At 45.3% G+C, this 22,004-nt stretch overlaps 1 protein-coding gene across 5 annotated transcripts in view; it reads right to left on the reverse strand.

The window, feature by feature from the left end:
* The window catches only part of atp2b3b (ATPase plasma membrane Ca2+ transporting 3b), a 98,261-nt gene that overhangs the window by 63,437 nt on the left and 12,820 nt on the right, over positions 1 to 22,004 (reverse strand). For all 5 annotated transcript variants that reach the window (XM_041800031.1, XM_041800029.1, XM_041800030.1 and 2 more), the window contains exons 2-6: positions 12,895 to 13,650; positions 2,379 to 2,576; positions 1,743 to 2,000; positions 1,477 to 1,602; positions 210 to 335 (exon numbers count right to left, since the gene is read on the reverse strand). In XM_041800031.1, coding sequence (XP_041655965.1) covers positions 210 to 335; positions 1,477 to 1,602; positions 1,743 to 2,000; positions 2,379 to 2,576; positions 12,895 to 13,144 — 958 coding nt within the window. In that variant the 5' untranslated portion in view covers positions 13,145 to 13,650. The remainder of the gene's footprint in view (positions 1 to 209; positions 336 to 1,476; positions 1,603 to 1,742; positions 2,001 to 2,378; positions 2,577 to 12,894; positions 13,651 to 22,004) is intronic.

The raw sequence follows: 22,004 nt of genomic DNA on the forward strand, positions 1-22,004 counted from the left end.
AGTAATCACTGATCAATGGTTCCTGTTCTCTGACTGGAGACCAGATCATTCCTGCAGACTGAGGTCCTTCTTCTTTAATGCTGGTCCAGGTTTCTATTTACTGTGAACACTGAAAACAGCGCTGACTCTGACCGTGGACGTAACACCACCAGAACTCTCCGTCCCCAGCTACAATCTCTAGATTCACCTCGTTCCTCTCTTTCTCTCACCTTTCTTCTCCTTCCCTTCTTCCTCCACCTCTCCGGCTCCGAGCAGCGTGAAGATGATTCCAGTCTGAGAGTTCACTCCCACCGCCGTCACCAGCATCCGACCCGAGCCCTCCATCACGTGGGTACCTGAAGACAGAGGGAGTGATGGTTAACACTCTGCTGGGTGACCAGAACCAGGGGGTTGTGGTCTTAGTCTGACAGTCAGCACTGACTTAAATACTTCTGTTAAATAACCCAGACCTGGAGAATCCAGAAACCCCTGAATCAGAACCTGTCTGACAAAGAGAAGGAGGCTAAAAGCTCTCCATGGAACATCTAGAGAAATCCAAGACGAGATGAGAGAAAGTCCCTGACATCTATCAGTCTGAATAGGATATAAAGATATTTATTTTTTTTATTTAGAAAGCAAGATTTCGAAGGCTGAGCCCAGAAACTCTCCTGAGGATACTGGTTTCAGCTGCTAGTATCCCTGCCCTCTCTAGTCTCTCTCCAACGCTCGTGACCATGACTGAGGGTTGGATCAAATGCTGCGCTCCATTTGTTCTCAGGCCTCGGAAATTCCAAGTTGACTTCTGAACTCATAATTCCGACTTGTACGTCGGAGCAACTCCCAGTGCTCCCAGTTAGAACTGGTAGCAAATGGAACACATCCAACTCCTGGGAACGCCATTCCCAGTTCCAACATCAGACCTCAGAGTGAATGGAACACAGCAGAAGACTGAATGGTGCCTAAAAGCTCTGCTCTGTTTTTACCTCAACGGTCCCACCTGTCATATGGACCAGACCCTGAGAGACCTGAACCAGGACCAGTCATGACCTTAGACCGTAAGGTCTAAACCTGACCACGTCAACCCAGTGCCTGCTGGATGTCACAGCTAAAGGTCACAGCTGGTGAAAAACGTCTGAGGTTTACCGCCGACTATGGTGGTGTTAGAGAGCTGAAGCTTTAGAAAAGTAAACTCTTCTGTGTTTATCTCTACATAGTGGACCAGGCTGACCATCTCTGCTCCACAAGAACTCTGGAACCACCTGATCTACATGAACACACGTGTAGGACATCTGCTACAGGAGCTCTGAAACCTCAGCCTCTCTGTCTGAGATTTACTCCACCCAACAGTCTGAATAACTTCTGTCCTGATAATATTCCTGTCCTTAAAAAATCAGATAGAGGCTGTTTTTAGGTTTTAGAAACCTCAAACCCTGATGGTTATGGCCCTGGGAGTGTCTAAAGGTCTACGATGTGATGCTGCACAGCAGAAAGACCGACCTGAGAGCAGCATGGGGTCTTTATCCACAGACTTGCGTACGTGGTCGGACTCTCCGGTGAGCGAGCTCTCGTCTATCTTCAGGTCGTTTCCCTGGATTAAGATCCCGTCAGCCGGCAGCAGGTCACCTGGAAACAAATGCACAAAAAACCACAGGTGAGTGTCTGGTCCCCAGCCCCCGGGATCTGCTGGCTGGGAGGTTCTAGAGCTAGAGTATCTTTGAGTTACTTCCTGTTAAATATCTGTGTTTTTGGGGTCATGTCCTTACCGTATTTGACCTGCGCCAAGTCTCCAACCACCATGTCCGCCACGGGGATCTGGATGACGTTTCCTTTCCTCACCACCGTGAACTTCTGCTCCTGCTCGATCCGACTCTGCAGACCCCGAAACTGCTTCTCTTTGGACCAGTCATTGAACGCCGTCACCAGGACGACGCACACCACCGACAGCAGGATGGCCGCGCCCTCGATCCAGCCCGTGTCGCCCTCGCTCTCGTCTTCTACAGACCCCGCCGAGGCCCCGCACGCTGCAGAGAAGGGAAACCACGGCATTAACGTTCAACCAACGTGTTTTTAGCACGGATGGAGCATCAGGGGGCTCCTAGGCTCACTGTTGTCTCTAGGTATCAGATTTAACATGGCGCCTGAAATCAGAGCGATTATCAGTGATGTATCAAACAGAGGAAATCCTGCCTGGTATAGTTGAATGCTACCTGTCGGCATCACTGAAACTAAAGAAATCCACCCCTCCTTCTAGAGGTTGTCACAGCACCAGAATTTTTATTGTTTATATGATACATGTACAAATCAGACGATATCAACCCCAGTCTGATACACAAAACTCAAACAAAAGTCATGGAAACCTCCGATTTTTAGTCTAATCTTCCACACCCCCCCGTCCTTACATTCAGTATCCTTCCCAGGAGGCTGGTAGAACGAGAGGCCGAGGGAGATGATGGCGGCGGCCTCCAGGATGATGAGCGTGACATCCTGTAGCGCCTCCCACACCAGCTCCAGGAACGTCTTGGGCTTCTTTGGAGGGATGAAGTTCTGACCGTATGTTTGGCATCGACGATCCAGATCTGCAGGGTCCCCGCTGAGACCTGGAAGGAGGAGACGGGACAGGAAGTGAGAAACCAACCCACCTGAGCAGACACAACACACTGGGCCACCAAATATGTTTATCTTCTCTGAGAATCATGTGAACCAGAAGGACCAGCCAAATCCGGCCCCCCACCCTGAGCCAGGTCAGGATCCCTGACACCCCCCCCCCCCCCCCCACCAGATTTCGGGACCTGGTCTAAAGTACATGTGGCCCCAAAGTCTGGTTCATCTGATCAGTCTGATCACCATACATGGGTCCTGCTCCTTTAGAGGAGGGCTACTGCACGGTTTATGTACTCGCCCAAATATAGACATCCTGGCTCCAGTCACAGGATCATCGTCTCCACTGGTTAACTGGATCTGACCTGGATCTGACCTGGATCTGACCTGGATCTGACCTGGATTTGAACTGGATCTTTACTGGATTTGAACTTGATCTTTACTGGATCTTAACTGGTTCTTTATTGGATCTTAACTTGATCTTTTCTGGATCTTAACTGAATCTTTTCTGGATCTTAACTGGGTCTTAACTGGAACTGGTTCTTTATTGGATCTTAACTTGATCTTTACTGGATCTTAACTGAATCTTTTCTGGATCTTAACTGGATCTTAACTGGGTCTTAACTGGAACTGGTTCTTTACTGGATCTTAACTGGTTCCAAACTGGATCTTAACTTGATCTTTACTGGGTCTTTTCTGGATCTTTACTGGTTCCAAACTGGATCTTAACTGGATCTTAACTTGATTTTAACTGGATCTTAACTGGATCTGAACTGGATCTTTACTGGATCTTAATTTGATCTTTACTGGATCTTAACTGAATCTTTTCTGGATCTTAACTGGATCTTAACTGGGTCTTAACTGGAACTGGTTCTTTACTGGATCTTAACTGGAACTGGTTCTTTACTGGATCTTAACTGGTTTTTTACTGGATCTTAACTGGTTTTTTACTGGATCTTAACTGGTTCCAAACTGGATCTTAACTTGATCTTTACTGGGTCTTTTCTGGATCTTAACTGGATCTGAACTGGATCTTTACTGGATCTTAACTTGATCTTTACTGGATCTTAACTGAATCTTTTCTGGATCTTAACTGGGTCTTTACTGGAACTGGTTCTTTACTGGATCTTAACTGTTTTTTACTGGATCTTAACTGGTTCCAAACTGGATCTTAACTGGGTCTTAACTGGATCTTAACTTGATTTTAACTGGATCTTAACTGGGTCTTTACTGGATCTTAACTTGATCTTAACTGGATCTTTATTGGATCTTGACTTGATCTTCACTGGATCTTTACTGGATCTTAACTGAATCTTAACTGGATCTTTACTGTGGTATTAATACCTGTTTACTGCCCACCACTAGCATCAGGACCGTCCACCTCCTGGATGAACAATCAGCACCCACATGTCTGAGGATTTTTTCAACACTGAAGTTTGGATCTTTTATGGAACAAAATAAACAAAAATGACAGGAAAAGCATGTCATTTAAACATCATTATAAATGCTTTTTCTAGAGACTGTAAAGGACTTTTGGGTCCCACCAGCTGAGAACCACTGACCAGTACAGACAAGCATGCTCGAGCATGGAACAACCCTGCAGACCAGAAGACGAGAGGGGGCAACCATGCCAGAGCACAGACCCTAACAACCGGACCCTTTATCTGTTGATCCTGTTTGGGTTCATCAAACGTGGGTCTGTGCCGTACTCATCAGGATGTCATGTAAACAGGTCTCTGTCTCTGAAAACTCAGTTGTAATAGCCGGCATATTAAACCGTGGGGTTTAACTGGAGCTCAGGTCTGTAAATAGATCAACAGGCCGGCTCACAGAGGAAACTGTGGGTCTGATCTGAGCTTGAATCAGAAACCCTCTAACACGTTTCTGTTTGCCTCTCATTCATTAAAGTGTTGATTAATCTCTCTCAGCTCTTTAAAGCAGATGCTCAGTGATCACAGAGATGAGAATCAGCTCCAACCATCCCTACTCAACCTCCTCAAACATCAGAATCCTCGCTAACATTCCTGCCAACTCAAACTTCACTCTTCTCCCTCCAGCCCTCTCCTCTTCCTCCTCTGTGTTCAGTTTCCATGGCCACCAGGATACCAGGTCCACTGCTTCCTGTCTGTAACAGGTTTCTGCCCAGCAACAGGTGATGTCATTCCTCCAGTTTGAACAGTTCAGAGCGGGGCTCTTTCCTGTTTTTCTGATTGGCCGTGGAGGAGAGGGAACGTCTTCTTCTGGGAGACCTGTGATTGGCTGAGAGCGGTGACCGTCTCTGTGTGGCGTCCGTGTGTTGGTTCATGTGAAGAGTTGTGTAGCAAACATGACGCTCAACAGGGTTCAGGCCGAGGCGAGGAGAGGAACAGGTGACCTTCTGCTGAGTAATCGTAGCGTCGTCCCTCTCTTCTTCATCATCATCTCTCCATCCTCCTCCTCCCCCTCTCTCCTCTCCTCCCTCATTCCCTCTCTCAATCTCCCCTTGATGTGTCCTTGACAATGCGGCAAGCTGTTCTAGCGTTCCCTCCTCACCCCTCTCTCCCCCTCTCTCTCATCGTTTCTCCTCTTCCTCTCTCTCTTTCCTGTGGTTATGATGGTCTCATACTGCAGTACAGCGCTGTTATTGGAGCTACAGTAAGAGTGTGTACACAGATCCTCACAGTGATGTAAACGTTAGAATGATTCTAAGACACGGCGATGCAAACGTTAGAATGATCCTAAGAAACGGCGATGTAAACATTAGAATGACCCTCAGACACGGCGATGTAAACATGAGAATGAGCCTCAGACACGGCGATGTAAACATTAGAATGAGCCTCAGACACGGGGATGTAAACGTTAGAATGATCCTCAGACACGGCGATGTCAACGTTAGAATGATCCTCAGACACGGCGATGTCAACGTTAGAATGATCCTCAGACACGGCGATGTAAACATGAGAATGAGCCTCAGACACGGCGATGTAAACATGAGAATGAGCCTCAGACACGGCGATGTAAACGTTAGAATGATCCTCAGACACGGCGATGTCAACGTTAGAATGATCCTCAGACACGGCGATGTAAACGTTAGAATGATCCTCAGACACGGCGATGTAAACGTTAGAAATATCCTCAGACACGGCGATGTAAACGTTAGAATGATCCTCAGACACGGCGATGTAAACGTTAGAAATATCCTCAGACACGGCGATGTAAACGTTAGAATGATCCTCAGACACGGCGATGTAAACGTTAGAATGATCCTCAGACACGGCGATGTAAACGTTAGAATGATCCTCAGACACGGCGATGTAAACGTTAGAATGATCCTCAGACACGGCGATGTCAATGTTAGAATGATCCTCAGACACGGCGATGTAAACGTTAGAATGATCCTCAGACACGGCGATGTCAATGTTAGAATGATCCTCAGACACGGCGATGTCAATGTTAGAATGATCCTCAGACACGGCGATGTAAACGTTAGAATGATCCTCAGACACGGCGATGTAAACGTTAGAATGATCCTCAGACACGGCGATGTCAATGTTAGAATGATCCTCAGACACGGCGATGTCAATGTTAGAATGATCCTCAGACACGGGGATGTAAACGTTAGAATGATCCTCAGACACGGCGATGTAAACATATCAGGTGCTAAAACTGAGACATTTTAACATTTCACTAAAAATATTAGCTCAATATTATTATTATCATGAAAATTTATTATGATTATTATTGCTATATTTACTGTGATAATTATTATTATGAGTAGTGATAAAACAATTCTTATCATCATCAATATACGTATTATTATTATTGTCAATAGATATTTTTTTACCATCTCTTAAAGCACCTGTTAACTCTCGTCATCTATAATATTGTTGTTATTATTATTTTTATTATCAATACCAGTATTCCCTTTTTACTTTAATCATTATCAGTGTGATTATAATAATTTATTATAATCATAAAATCCTTATTTTCTATTTCATTATCATTATTATAAATGTTATCATAGTTATTATTATTAAAATAATTATAGTTTATAATAATAGTTTCTAATTATAATAATCAAAATCGTTAGTTATATTTTCTGTTCAAATATTGCCATTACTACTTAATTACTAAAGGTAGTTTTTGTAATATTTATTATTATTATTATTACTATTCTGATTATTATTATTATTATCATTATTATCATTATTATTATTATTATTATTAATAATAATTAGCATCATCATTTTTACTATTCTAATGATAATAATTATTATAACTATTGTCATCATAATCATCATTATTATCACTATTTCATTCTAGGTGTGCCCTTCTTGTAACGTGTCTTGTGATAACTTCAGTTTTAAATTAGAGATTTATAAAGAAAGACTGACTCTGAATCTGATGGCAACGACACATTTCAAAAAAGTTGGGACAGGGCCTCCATAGTGTAGTGACCCCTCTTCTTTTAAAAACAGTCTGTAAACATCTGGGAAGTGAGGAGACCAGCTGATGGGAGAGGAATGTTGTCCCATTCTTGTCTGATGTGATCATGCAACCTCATACCATCAGAGACACAGGCTTTAGACCTGAGCCAGGAGAATAAGCTGGATGCTCCCTCTCCTCTTTAGTCCACAGGACACGGTGTCTGTGCTGTCCTCTGACCACAGAACAGTTTTCCATGTTTCCTCTGACCACAGAACAGTTTTCCATGTTTCCTCAGTCCATGTTAAATGAGCTTTGGTCCAGAGAAGACGGGCCATGGTGTTTCTGGATCCTGTTCACATATGGCTTCTTCTCTCCATGATCCAGCTTTGACTGTCATTGGTGGATGGCACGGCCAACTGTGTTGACAGACGATGATTTCTGGAATGTTCCTGAGCCCATGCAGTGATTTCACTACGGAATCATGCCTGTTTTTAATGTAGTGGCCCCTTAGGGCCCCTTCAGCCTTGTCCCTTGCTCTCAGAGATTTCTCCAGATTCTCTGAATCTGTTGATGATATTCTGGACTGTAGATGGAGGGAGATTCTTCACTGTTTGACATTTTCCTGAGATGGTTCATATTGGTGAACCAGAATGTCGACGTGTGCGTTCGCTGTGGTGTGTCACACACTTTAAAAAGTTTCTGTGTTTCTCTGCATTTACACATAAAGCTGCATCAGTGAGATCATCAGAGTCTGCAGAGGAGGCTGCAGCTTTTTGTCCAACTCTTCAAACTCAGATGTGAATCAGAAGATATTTCTGAGTTTGGATCACGTGGAGTAACGACTAAAACCCCGTTCACCTTTTCATCTGAAGTCTGACAGCCTCAGCACAAACGGCTTAGACTGAGTTTTAACACGGCGGAGGTTTCCCTGAGACCTGACATCTGAGAATGTCCTTAAATGGACACTGTACTAGTCATCTCTATGTTTAGACTGAAGCACTGAGTGGACAAACTAGTGATGACTGGTTAGTAGAGGGCTGCTCTACTGCCCCACCACTCTTCACAAGGAGAATGACAGACCTCCACTGGAGGAGGCCTTTAAAAGTCAGTTTGAGAAAAACGATCCAACATATTATATACATATAGGTCTACATGTTAATAGAGGAAGGCATATGTCATGTAGTAACGGAGTAAAATGTACAATTGTTGATAATATTTGAAAGTGTCCTCCGTGTCTATGGGTCCTGACTGATCATTTTTCCAGCCAGGGTTCACAGATCTCTGCTCTGAGCCTTCAACGCCTCTCATCATAACAAACACGAACATTTTCTCCTCTAAAACACCGGAGAGGATCTACAGAGCAGGAAAAACCATCCCATAAACACATCAGACACCTCCAGCCAGAGTGGGCAGCAGAGGGGAACGTCCCATGAGCTGAGACATAAAGAGGGAGGCACGCAGTGTCACAGGATCAGACCTTATATAAAGATGAATCAGAGCAGCAGAACGGGCCAGCATGACTCAGCGCTTTTTAAAGTTAGTTTCCTCAAAGTTTGACTAAAATCTGCCTGTGAGTCTGAGAGAATATATACGTTTTTAGTTTGTTAAAACCACCATGCTAATTCAGTTAGCCTTTAAATGGTATTCTCCACTATGTGTTAGCATGAAGCTAACACAGGAAGATGGTCCATCTGTGTGATAACACACACACATTACCAGGGTCACCTGCACCTGTTTGTAACTTTAAGGATTTTTTTTTCATCATTTTTTCATCTCTGAAAGAGACGGATTCCCTGTCACAACAAGAGACTGGACGGACGTCAGCTGAGGAAACATAGGTAAGATCAGAGTTTAAAGAGCTGAACCAGGAAACTGACCATACATGACCTCTAATCCAGGCTTTAGACAGAGGCTGTTTAATTCCTACGTTTTTGAGCTTTATTTCTGAATATTTCCCTACTTTCAGGACACAAAGGGGGCTGAAGCATTATGACTGTGTTAGATTCATCACTCTGAATGTTTGGCACAGTCCTAAAGAGCACCAAACATGATGGTCTGGTGGAAGTGCTCTGTGCATAAATGACTACTTGTTCCCCAACAGGAGTTCTGTCTGCATGGACGAGTGTAGGGGGCGTGCAGTAACACATGAAGCTCAGTGTTAGTCCATGCAGGACACAGAAGTCATACGCCCAACCCAATCATGACCTGCCAGCTCCCACAGCCAATCACAACTCCTACTCTCAACACACTGGTCCATATAAATATGTCATCCTTCTCACAAACCCCGGCCTCAATGCTGCCAGCAAAGCCTCACCTCCTCCACCCCAGCCTCCTCCTTTATAGACTAAAGCGTTCCCTCTTCCACCCCAGCCTCCTCCTTTAGAGACTAAAGCGTCCCCTCCTCCACCCCTGCATTCTCCTTTATAGACAAAAGCGTCCCCTTCTCCACCCCAACCTCCTCTTTTAGAGACTAAAGCGTCCCCTTCTCCATCCCAGCATCCTCCTTTATAGACTTAAGCTTCACCTCCTCCTCCCCAGCCTCCTCCTTTATAGACTAGAGCTTCACCTCCTCCACCCAGCCTCCTCCTTTAGAGACTAAAGCGTCCCCTCCTCCACCCCTGCATTCTCCTTTATAGACAAAAGCGTCCCCTTCTCCACCCCAGCCTCCTCTTTTATAGACTAAAGCTTCCCCTCCTCCACCCCAGCCTCCTCCTTTATAGACTAAAGCTTCACCTCCTCCACCCCAGCCTCCTCCTTTATAGACTAAAGCTTCACCTCCTCCACCCCAGCATCCTCCTTTATAGACTAAAGCTTCACCTCCTCCACCCCAGCCTCCTCCTTTATAGTCGAAAGCTTCCCCTCCTCCACCACAGCCTCCTCCTTTATAGACTAAAGCTTCACCTCCTCCACCCCAGCCTCCTCCTTTATAGATTAAAGCGTCCCCTCCTCCACCCCAGCCTCCTCCTTCATAGCAGAAAGCTGTTGCACACCCATCTCAGATCCATGCTACTATGGATTCATCTCTTCTGATTTATTTAAATTATTAATGTGCATTGTCATGAATGAATATATCTATATGTGAGGCACTCCCTGGAAACTCTAAGCCTGCTGCTCACTAACTCAGGGACTGTAGATCCATTTTGCAATAAAATGGTTAAATGTATGATAAGAGTGTTCCTGACTGATGCATGAACACAGACATCACTGGATCATTTTATTAGCCTCCATGTCATCAGTACATTTAGAGTCCCTGATCACAGATGAATTACTGTAAACATCACGGTAAGCTCACTCTTCACTGAGTCATGTTTTCATCTTTGGGATCCTCACAGTCAGCAGAAGAGGCTGCAGCTTCTGTTAAACCATCAAACCCTGAAAATATCTCAGTTCTGATCATGAGGAGTAACGACATCAGCCGTCTCCATGCCAGGTGACAGCGTACGTTTGTTAAAGTCAGCAGAGTGAAGGAGTGTGTGTCGGGGTGAGTGGTGTTTGCCAACTTCTCTGTGTAGAAACAACTGCAGAAACATGAGTGAGAGTGGACGAGCTGATTCCTGAGCAGCTCCCAGGATCAAATTAGCAACACTCAACACAGACGGGCTGAAACTCTACACCCACCATCCCTCGCTCTCTCTCTCTCCTCCACCCATCAGCCCTCCATCTCACAGCTCCATCCTCAGCCTCTCTCTCTCTCTCTCTCTCTGACTTTCTCAGCCAACTTTCTCTCTGCTGTTTTTGTTGCTGGGTTACTAACTAGTCAGAGGAGTGGAGCTGAACAGGCTAAAGACAAACAGACGCCAACTACACGCCTCCATCACCAACCACACACCTCCATCACCAACCAACGGCCTCCATCACCAACCAACTGCCTCCATCACCAACCACACGCCTCCATCACCAACCACACGCCTCCTTTACCGATCACACACCTCCATCACCAACCACACGCCTCCATCGCCAACCACACACCTTCATCACCAACCACACGGCCTCCATCACCAACCACACGCCTCCATCACCAGCCACACGCCTCCTTTACCGATCACACACCTCCATCACCAACCACACGCCTCCATCACCAACCACACGCCTCCATCGCCAACCACACACCTTCATCACTAACATCACGCCTCCTTCACCATCCACCTCATGTTTATGACTCCTCTACAAGGAAAAAATTAATTCTATTACAAATAAGTGTGGATAAATACTTGAACACACATCCAACCATCCAGCCATCCATCCACTCATCCAATCATCCATCCACTCATCCATCCATCCAATCATCCATCCACTCATCCATCCATCCACTCATCCAATCATCCATCCACTCATCCAATCATCCATTCATCCATCCATCCATCCTTCCATCCATCCACTCATCCATCCATCTATCCATCCATCCTTCCATCCATACATCTATCCATCCATCCATCCATCCATCCATCCATCCATCCAATCATCCATCCATCCACTCATCCAATCATCCATCCATCCTTCCATCCATCCATCCAATCATCCATCCATCCATCATACATCCATCCATCCATCCATCCATCCACTCATCCATCCATCCATCCATCTATCCATCCATACATCTATCCATCCATCCATCCATCCATCCAATCATCCATCCATCCACTCATCCAATCATCCATCCATCCTTCCATCCATCCATCCAATCATCTATCCATCCATCATACATCCATCCATCCATCCATCCATCCATCCACTTATCCATCTTTCCATCCACTCATCCATCCATCCATCCATCCATCCATCCACTCATCCAATAATCCATCCATCCACTTATCCATCTTTCCATCCACTCATCCAATCATCCATCCACTCATCCAATCATCAATCCATCCATCCATTCATCAATCCATCCAATCATCCATCCATCCATCCACTCATTCTTCCATCCATACATCTATCCATCCATCCATCCATCCATCCCTCCATCCATCCAATTATCCATCCATCCACTCATCCATCCATCCATCCATCCATCCATTCATCCAATCATCCATCCATCCATCCATCCAGCCATCCATCCTTCCATCCATCCATCCATCCATCCATCCATCCATCCATCCAATCATCCATTCATCCATCATTTATCCATCCATCCATCCATCCACTCATCCATCTTTCCATCCACTCATCCATCCATCCATCCATCCATCCATCCACTCATCCAATCATCCATCCATCCACTTATCCATCTTTCCATCCACTCATCCATCCATCCATCCTTCCATCCATCCATCCATCCATCCAATCATCCATTCATCCATCATTTATCCATCCATCCATCCATCCACTCATCCATCTTTCCATCCACTCATCCATCCATCCATCCATCCATCCAGCCATCCATCCTTCCATCCATCCATCCATCCATCCATCCAATCATCCATTCATCCATCATTTATCCATCCATCCATCCATCCACTCATCCATCTTTCCATCCACTCATCCATCCATCCATCCATCCATCCATCCACTCATCCAATCATCCATCCATCCACTTATCCATCTTTCCATCCACTCATCCATCCATCCATCCTTCCATCCATCCATCCATCCATCCAATCATCCATTCATCCATCATTTATCCATCCATCCATCCATCCACTCATCCATCTTTCCATCCACTCATCCATCCATCCATCCATCCATCCACTCATCCATCCATCCATCCATTCATCAATCCATCCACTCATCCATCCATCCATCCACTTATCCATCTTTCCATCCACTCATCCATCCATCCATCCATCCATCCACTTATCCAATCATCCATCCATCCATCCATTCATCAATCCATCCAGTCATCCCTATAGCCATCCTCTCTTTATCATTAATCCCCCCTCATCCCCGCCCCTGTCAGCGTCTGTCACTCACCGTCCGTGACGCTGGACTGTAGTCTCTGACAGAGCCCCTCTGTGTCTCCGTAGCTGTCCTGGATCTTCTGCAGGGCATCGTTCCCCCGGAGCTCCATCAGCTCCCGGAGCTCCTGCACCGTCACCACGAAGTCTCCCCCCACGTGGCTGCCATCTGCCCTCCCTCCTCCTCCGCCCCCACCCCGAGTTCCTTTGGGATAAAATTCCACTGCGCTGTTTGCCATTTCTCCCATGGTGGCTGTGGTTGACATGTCAGGAAGGTTTGAGTCTGTTTTGGTCCTCCTTTCTCGCCGTAGTCTGTCCGGATCTCAGTGCCTCCTGCTGATCATGTGCTCAGAAACTCTCTGGACCTTCTGATTTAAAATGTGCAAAAATGCTGAAGGGAGGGTTCTGTGCTCCTCCTTGGGTTCAGGGCCAGGCCTCCCTCTGCTCCTCTAACTCTCCATCACAGGAGGAGGAGGAGGAGGACGAGGGGGATGAAGGACGGCGAGCAGCGGCTCTTCAGATGCCAGATGTCTGAATGAATCCAGCTTTCTCCTCCTTCGTCTCCGTTGCGACTCCGCTCTTTCCTCGTTTCTGTCCCCCTCCCTCCAGGGTCAAGGCCAGTCCATGGACAGACAGGCGGACGGACGCACAGATGGAGAGATGGAGGGACGGTGGACGGGTGGAGAGAGGGGCGAGCGGGTGAAGGCGGCTGATAAAGCAGAGACAGGAAGTGGATCCAGCTCAGAGGTAGCTACTGATGCAGCACCGGGACCTGAAACAGAGATAAAGCATCATAAGAGTGTGGTATTGATCTCAAACGCTATCATCGAATCAAACCGGCAAGCAGGCTCAAAACGACCTGCTGAGAGAGGATGTAAGGGTTAGGTATCAACACTGAAACCTCCATCTATGTCAGAATAACAGGAGAGGAAGTCAGAGCTGGATATCAACCCTGAAACCATCATCTGTGTCTGAACAACAGGAGAGGATGTCAGAGCCAGATATCGACCCTAAAAACTCCGTCTATGTCTAAATAACAACAGAAGAGGATGTCAGAGCTGTATATCGACCCTCAAACCTCCATCTATGTCTGAATGACAGGAGAAGATGTCAGCGCCAGCTATCAACCCTGAAACCTCCATCTATGTCTGAATAACATAGGAGGATGTCAGAGCCGGATATCGACCCTAAAACCTCCGTCTATGTCTAAATAACAACAGAAGAGGATGTCAGAGCAGTATATCGACCCTCAAACCTCCATCTATGTCTGAATAACAGGAGAAGATGTCAGAGCCAGCTATCAACCCTGAAACCATCATCTATGTCTGAATAACAGGAGAGGATGTCAGAGTTGGATATCAACCCTCAAACCTCCATCTATGTCTGAATAACAGGAGAGGATGTCAGAGCCAGCTATCAACCCTGAAACCATCACCTATGTCTGAATAACAGGAAAGGATGTCAGAGCTGAATATCAACCCTGAAACCTCCATCTATGTTTGAATAACATAGAAGGATGTCAGAGCCGGATATCGACCCTGAAACCCCCATCCATGTCTGAATAACAGGAGAGGATGTCAGAGCCGGATATCAACCCTGAAACCATCATCTATGTCTGAATAACATGGGAGGAAGTCAGAGCCGGATATTGACCCTAAACCTCCATTTACGTCTGAACAGAAGTAGAGGATGTCAGAGCCAGATATCAACCCTGAAACCATCATCTATGTCTGAATAACAGGAGAGGATGTCAGAGCTGGATATCAACCCTGAAACCATCATCTATGTCTGAATAACAGGAGAGGATGTCAGAGCCGGATATTAACCCTGAAACCATCATCTTTGTCTGAATAACATGGGAGGAAGTCAGAGCCGGATATCGACCCTGAAACCCCCATCCATGTCTGAATAACAGGAGAGGATGTCAGAACAGGACATGGACCCTGAAAGCACCATCTGTGTCTGAATAACAGGAGAGGATGTCAGAGCCAGCTATAGACCCTGACACCTCCATCTATGTCTGAATAACAGGAGAGGATGTCAGAGCCGGATATTGACCCTAAACCTCCATTTACGTCTGAACAACAGGAGAGGATGTCAGAGCCGGATATCAACCCTGTAACCATCATCTATGTCTGAATAACAGGAGCTGATGTCAGAGCTGGATATCAACCCTGAAACCTCCATCTATGTCTGAATAACAGGAGAGGATGTCAGAGCCGGATATCAACCCTGAAACCATCATCTATGTCTGAATAACATGGGAGGATGTCAGAGCCAGACATCAACCCTGAAACCTCCATCTATGTCTGAATAACATGGGAGGAAGTCAGAGCCGGATATTGACACTAAACCTCCATTTACGTCTGAACAAAAGGAGAGGATGTCAGAGCCAGATATCAACCCTGAAACCATCATCTATGTCTGAATAACAGGAGAGGATGTCAGAGCTGGATATCAACCCTGAAACCATCATCTATGTCTGAATAACAGGAGAGGATGTCAGAGCCGGATATTAACCCTGAAACCATCATCTTTGTCTGAATAACATGGGAGGAAGTCAGAGCCGGATATGAACCCTGAAACCATCATCTATGTCTGAACAACATAGGAGGATGTCAGAGCCAGACATCAACCCTGAAACCTCCATCTTTGTCTGAATAACATGGGAGGATGTCAGAGTCGGATATGAACCCTGAAACCATCATCTTTGTCTGAATAACAGGAGAGGATGTCAGAGCCGGCTATCAACCCTGAAACCATCATCTATGTCTGAATAACATGCGAGGAAGTCAGAGCTGGATAGCAACCCTGAAACCATCATCTTTGTCTGTATAACAGGAGAGGATGTCAGAGCCGGCTATCAACCCTGAAACCATCATCTATGTCTGAATAACAGGAGAGGATGTAAGTGCATTTGTGTTGGATCATTAGCATTGGTGCTAGCATCCTGGCTAACAGTTACCTCATTTCATAGCTGAAAAGTTTTTCAAACTATTATGTTGTTCTAATGTTGAAATTATTTAGTTGTGCCACATCTAAACCCTTTCAAACCATGTTTTCTGCCCATTTTTTTTTTGGCAATTTTTATAATTTTGCACATTCCTACCCCCCAGTGGCCGGCCTCTCTGTACCTCCCAGTTTAATAAGAAGCCATTGAATTTTCCTGAAGTGAGCCTCTCTTGTTGAATCTGCAGAAAAATAATGTCCTAATCAGAGCATTAACATTTCAACCGTCTCTGAGCTGATTAAATTAAAATCAATCAGGCAGAGCGCCGTAGACCACATCTTCTCACACATGACACCACTTCCTCTGCTTCCCTATCAGGCTGTTAGCACGAGCGAGGAAAAGCACAGCTCGTCATTAATTCTCCCTGCTCCCTGTCCCGCCATGCTTCCGTCCTGACGGAGAGTGTTAGTTTACGGCTGAGTCACCCTGCCTTTGAACGCATCCTCCCGCTCTCCATCTTTGCAGGCTCTCTCCTCTCTGGGCCTGCTCCAGCTCCACGCTCTCCTCTTCCTCCTGTCTGCTGGCGTCCTATTGCTCGTTATTATTTTACCTTCCTTTTCCTCCCTCACTTTGCCGCTCTCTCCGTCTATCTGCTTCCTGCTTCTGCAATCATTTATTAACTCAGCCAGTCGGGCGTTTTCTTCCCGGCTCTGCCTCTTACTCACTGATTCTGTCGGATTTTATAACTCTCACGGCAGAAAAACGCTCTTCTGCTCAGCCTCCTAACTCCTGCAGCCAACTCTGACCCAGGCTGAGGTTCTGATGTCAACACGTGGAGGAGCGTGCACACGAGGAGGAGCGTGCACACGTGAACACATGAACGAACCTTAAATCTAGATCCATCAGGAACCATCATTGTTTGTAGGCAGGTCTACACGTCTCTGGGAACAGAAGTGAACTTCACCGTAAGTCGGATGAAGAAGTTCGCACTTCCGGGCAAGACTTACTTTTCCATGTGGCATTTATATCTGCAAACATCTTAAACAGCCTCAGTTCAACAGCAGAACTTAAGCTACAGAGCAGCTGATCATCAGAGCAAGGCGGCCCATGAGGGGGGAGAGAGGGGAGCCTTCAGGGTCCCAGTCAAACTGGTGGGGCCGTGGAGGTCAGCAAAATCACGGTCCATTATAAAGACAAGCTGAGATAACCATATTTTATTTTTAACCTGAGTAATAACCACTGTGATCAAAGATACAAAAAAGGATTTTTAAAAAATTATTACCCTGTAGAAAAATGAATTAAAACATGGGAAAAAAGTGGCAAAAGTTGTTTAAAAGTGGTAGACCTGAGCAGAAAAAGGCGTTCAAAACAGTGACAATAAAATAAAATGGGCAAAAAGCGAAGAGAGGCGAAATGGGCAACCAGCGAAAATGGTAAAAAGTGGCTGAAATGGGCAAAAAAAAAAAGGGTGGAAAGGGGTTAAAAAGCAGTGAAAATGGGTCAAAAATTGTTTTCAAGTGGCAAAAAGGGGTTACAATTGGCAAAGGTGACAAAATGAGCATGAAAAGGGGTCAAAAACTGTCAAAAAGAATAAAAAGTGGCAAAACATGGTTAAAACTGGTAGCTCCGGGCAGAAACAGAGGTGAAAAGGAGTCAAAAGGTATCGAAAAATGGGTAAAAAGAGGCAGGTATTTGTTAAATATGGCAAAAAGATTGGTTCAAAGTGGCTGAGACAAGTAAAATGGGCAAAAAGTGGCAAAATTGGCTGAAAAAAAGTGGTAAAAAGAGGTTGAAATGTTTTTAAGGTTAGAACCTAATTAAAGCTCATCAGCTTCTTAATGAGATGACTGTTAGAGAGGATGCCAGCACCATAGCTACTGATCCAACACCTACACTGATAGAAATAAATCAGACCTGTGTAGGCCCATACAAAAGTCTGTTTATAAATGATTTTATTTAGGCTTTGGGACTCCAGCCAACCACGCTGAGAGCCAAATGGGGAAAACTGTGAACAGTGCTGATCCTTCCCAGGAGTGGTTGGCCTACCAACATGACTCCAAGAGCACATGGACGACTCATCCAGGAGGTCCCAGAAGAACCCAGAACAACATCTAAAGACCTGCAGGCCTCACTGACTCAGTTAAGGTCAGAGTTCATGATTCAACCATCAGACTCTGGGCAACAATGGCATCATGGGAGAGTTCCAAGGCCAAAACCAGTGCTGACCAATAAGAACTCTCGTCTCACATTTGACTACAAACATCCTGATGACCCCCAAGACTTCTGGGAAAATATTTTGTGACCTGACCAGACAGAAAAGGAACTTTCTGGAACCCTAACCCTCACTCCTCTACAGCTCCACCTACTTTTACAAATTTTCCAACTATGGCCAAAGTTTGGAGAAAATAGAGGTGACAAGACCCCAGCATCTAACATTCCATTATCTGCTTTTGATGATGTCATCCTTTAAAGAATTTTATGTTTTTTAAAGGATGATCTCGTCATCAAAGGATGGTCTCAAAGAGGTTACAATGTAGCAAAAACTGTCAAAAGATGCAAAAAGGGGCAAAAAGTATCAAAAATGGGTTGAAAGAGGCAAAAAAATGTGCAAAAACGTAATGAAGAGGGGTGAAAAAGTGGCAAAAATAGCTAAGAAGTAGCAAAAATTGACACAAGGGTAGCACAAAGGGGGAAAAGCATGCTGGAAACATAGTTTAAAAGGGTTTAAGAATGGAAAAGATTGGGTCCAAAAGTATCAAAAATTGGTTAAAAGTGGCAAAAATGGTGCAAGAGTGGTTAAATTTCTAGCAAAAACTGATATAAGAGCGGCACAAAGAGGATAAAAAATGTTGGAAAAGTGGTTTAAAAGAGGTCAAAGAATGGAAAAAATAGGGACAAAGAGCATTAAAAATGGGTTATGAATGGCAGAAAACAGCATCAATAGCCTGGCAAAGTAGTGAAAGGGGTTACAGAGTGGCAGAATGGGCGACAGGTGGCAAAAATTGGTTTGAAATTGGTAAAAATGGGTTGAGAGGGGCAAAAAATGTTGCAGAAATGGCCGAATGAAGCAGTGAAAAGGGGTTTAAAAGTGTCAAAAATGAGTTAAGACCGGTGCTAAATCACATTCAGAGAGAGCCCACTCTCTGGGAATTTCAGGGGCCCAGCCACCTGTCTGTGACCTGCTGCATTATAGACAACAGTGATAGGTCTCACTGGTGATGATTAAAAATGTCCTGCATGGTGAAAGGAAATACAAACTCTAAGGCAATAATATGTTGAAAGGAACCCTGCATGATCAGACACGTTCATCTTGTTGGATAGATATTTGTATCTCTCATATACATATTGAACTAAAAAACTCACAAGATATCTGCATTTTGAGTTATTTGAGTTTATAATTCACCAGGAAACCGCCATGTTTTGGTTCCGTTTGGCCCTGGCGCCGTGACATCACAGTTCCGCGGTCATCCTCTGCAGTAACCTGTTTCAGACTGGCAGCCAGTGTTAGGGCTGATCTCAGAAACGCAGCACGTCTCACGTACGGAGAATTCTAAAATGAGAGGTCTCTTCTGTATTATATTTGCACCACAAGCAGTTATCTGTCATCTAGACAGGAAAATGATAAATGCAGAGCCATATTTAGCTTGTTGTAGCAAATATTTACGTCCACACGGGTAGCAAATGTTTGAAATCTGTTTCTTGATGAACCAGATGAAGGCCACCAGCTAAAATGCGTCTGTTTAATAAAGTTGTTCCCTGAACGTCTCTTCTTTATGAGGCTTTCTGTTTCCTCACGGTTCAGGTAAAGATAAACACAATACGAAAGGACTTCCGATTTGAGCCTTTCAAAGTAAAAGTCTGCTTTAACATTTTTTTGGAGAAACTCCGTTCTATGTACATAATACTTTTATTTTGAAAAGCTCTCGGCACGCTTCCACTATACACTCAATGTAGTCATTTGATGGAGGTTTACTGAGGTGAAACTTTGTAGGAATGACAGAGCTTTGACAGCTGGGAGACAAAACCAACACGCCGCAAACTCATGTCAGCACCAGCTGCAAGCAGAGAAACCGTCAGAAAACGGTTACTGCTTAGCAACAGAGAGCAGCGCTGCAGAACCGTGATGTCATACTCTGTGACGCGGATGAAAACATGGCGGTCTCCTGGTGAGTTTATGAGCTGAAATGTACTCAAACTGCAGATATGTGGGATATTTAGTGAGTTTTTTAGTTTAATATACATTTGAGAGATACAGATATCTATCCAACAAGATGAACTGGCCTGATCATGCAGGGTTCTTTTTAATCAGACCAAAATATTGATGTAATTTTTGTTTATTTGAAAGTCCAGCCCCAGAGTCTCTGTCAGGACTAGATCTGGCCCTGGTGCAGATGTAGCTGATGACCCCTGATGTATGCAGAGAACCAGTACCGCTGTTAACAGAGATGATGGTTATCAAAAAAGCTCAGCTTTCCCCATTTGTTGCTTTTTTCTAACCGCACACTCATGAACACACACACACTCATGAACACACACACACTCATGAACACACACACACTCATGAACACACACACCCTCATGAACACACACACACCCTCATGAACACACACCCACTCATGAACACGCACACACACTCATGAACACACACACCCTCATGAACACACACCCACTCATGAACACGCACACACACTCATGAACACACACACACCCTCATGAACACACACCCACTCATGAACACACACACACCCTCATGAACACACACCCACTCATGAACACACACACCCTCATGAACACACACACACTCATGAGCACACACACACCCTCATGAACACACACACACTCATGAGCACACACACACTCATGAGCACACACACACTCATGAACACACACACACTCATGAACACACACACACTCATGAACACACACACACTCATGAACACACACACACTCATGAGCACACACACACTCACGAGCACACACACACTCGAGCACACATGCTCAGAGCCGTCTCATGTGTGCTCAGAGCCTCATCGCCCAGAGACATCACTCCTATGATCTCTATCATGACACGCTAATGTGTCACACACCACGGCACGCGCTACATCAGTCTGTGTGCATGTGTGCTGGTAATGGGGGCGTTTCAACATGAAAGAGTCACAGTCACAGTCACACCAAAGGTCACCACAGTCCTCAGACCCGCTGACCGACCAACCAATCATGGTGCACGCCTTGCTCCATTGCTCAGAGCCAAAAACAGACCACTATGGAGGAGGAGTCAGAGGAACAAGCACACCTCATTGGATGTTTCCCCTCACCGCTCTGCAGAAGAAGAGGGTGTGAGCATACATGTGCGCCTACTACTGGCCTGACATAAATACTACATCCATTCTGATTGCTTTTGGTGCATCTGTGTGGCTGTCACCGAGACACGGCTGTCTGAGCCTGGGAGTTCAGGAAAAAGAATGAATTTTGCTTTATTTTTTTAACATGGTCTGATACGGTTTCATCTGGACTAACATGTTTACATGCATCTTTAAAGCCCAGTTTTAGTCAAACTGACAGGATAAATCTGACATGCTAACATACGCAGAGTCAGCAGAGGGAGGGAGACTCAGGAGAAAAGGTCCTCACAGGGTCTGAAGTGGGCCAGCAGGGCCTCCCAGTAGTCCTGCTCTCTGCAGAGTCTGTAACGTTCTCTAAATAATGGCATTTCTGAAGGATCACATGGAGGCGGTGCAGGACAGCAGCAATGAAAATGCACACTGATTATTTTTTCTAAATTCACTGACACTGCCTCCAGAGATCTACACACACCTTTAACCAGAGTTTACAATAGACAACATGCACCAAAGTCATCTTAGTTCAACTATGTGGACAAAAGTATGTGTCCACACCTGTTCATGATTGAATCCAGGTGTTCCAGTCAGACCCACAACTTCATCCCTGCTGGATATTCCACAGTCAGCTGCCAGTGATTTTACCAGAAAGTGGAAGAGTTTAGGAACAACAGCAGCTCAGCCATGAGGAGGAAGACCACACAAAATCACAGAGCGGGGTCAACGACTGCTAAGGATCATGGGTAAAACTTCCTCTGGCATTAATGTAAACACTCAAACTGCAGCAGGAGCTTCATGAATGGGTTTCCATGGCAACAGCTGCATGCAAGCCTCACATCA

This window comes from Cheilinus undulatus, linkage group 11 (genome assembly GCF_018320785.1).
Source record: "Cheilinus undulatus linkage group 11, ASM1832078v1, whole genome shotgun sequence".
In the NCBI taxonomy this organism is placed as follows: Eukaryota; Metazoa; Chordata; class Actinopteri; order Labriformes; family Labridae; genus Cheilinus; species Cheilinus undulatus.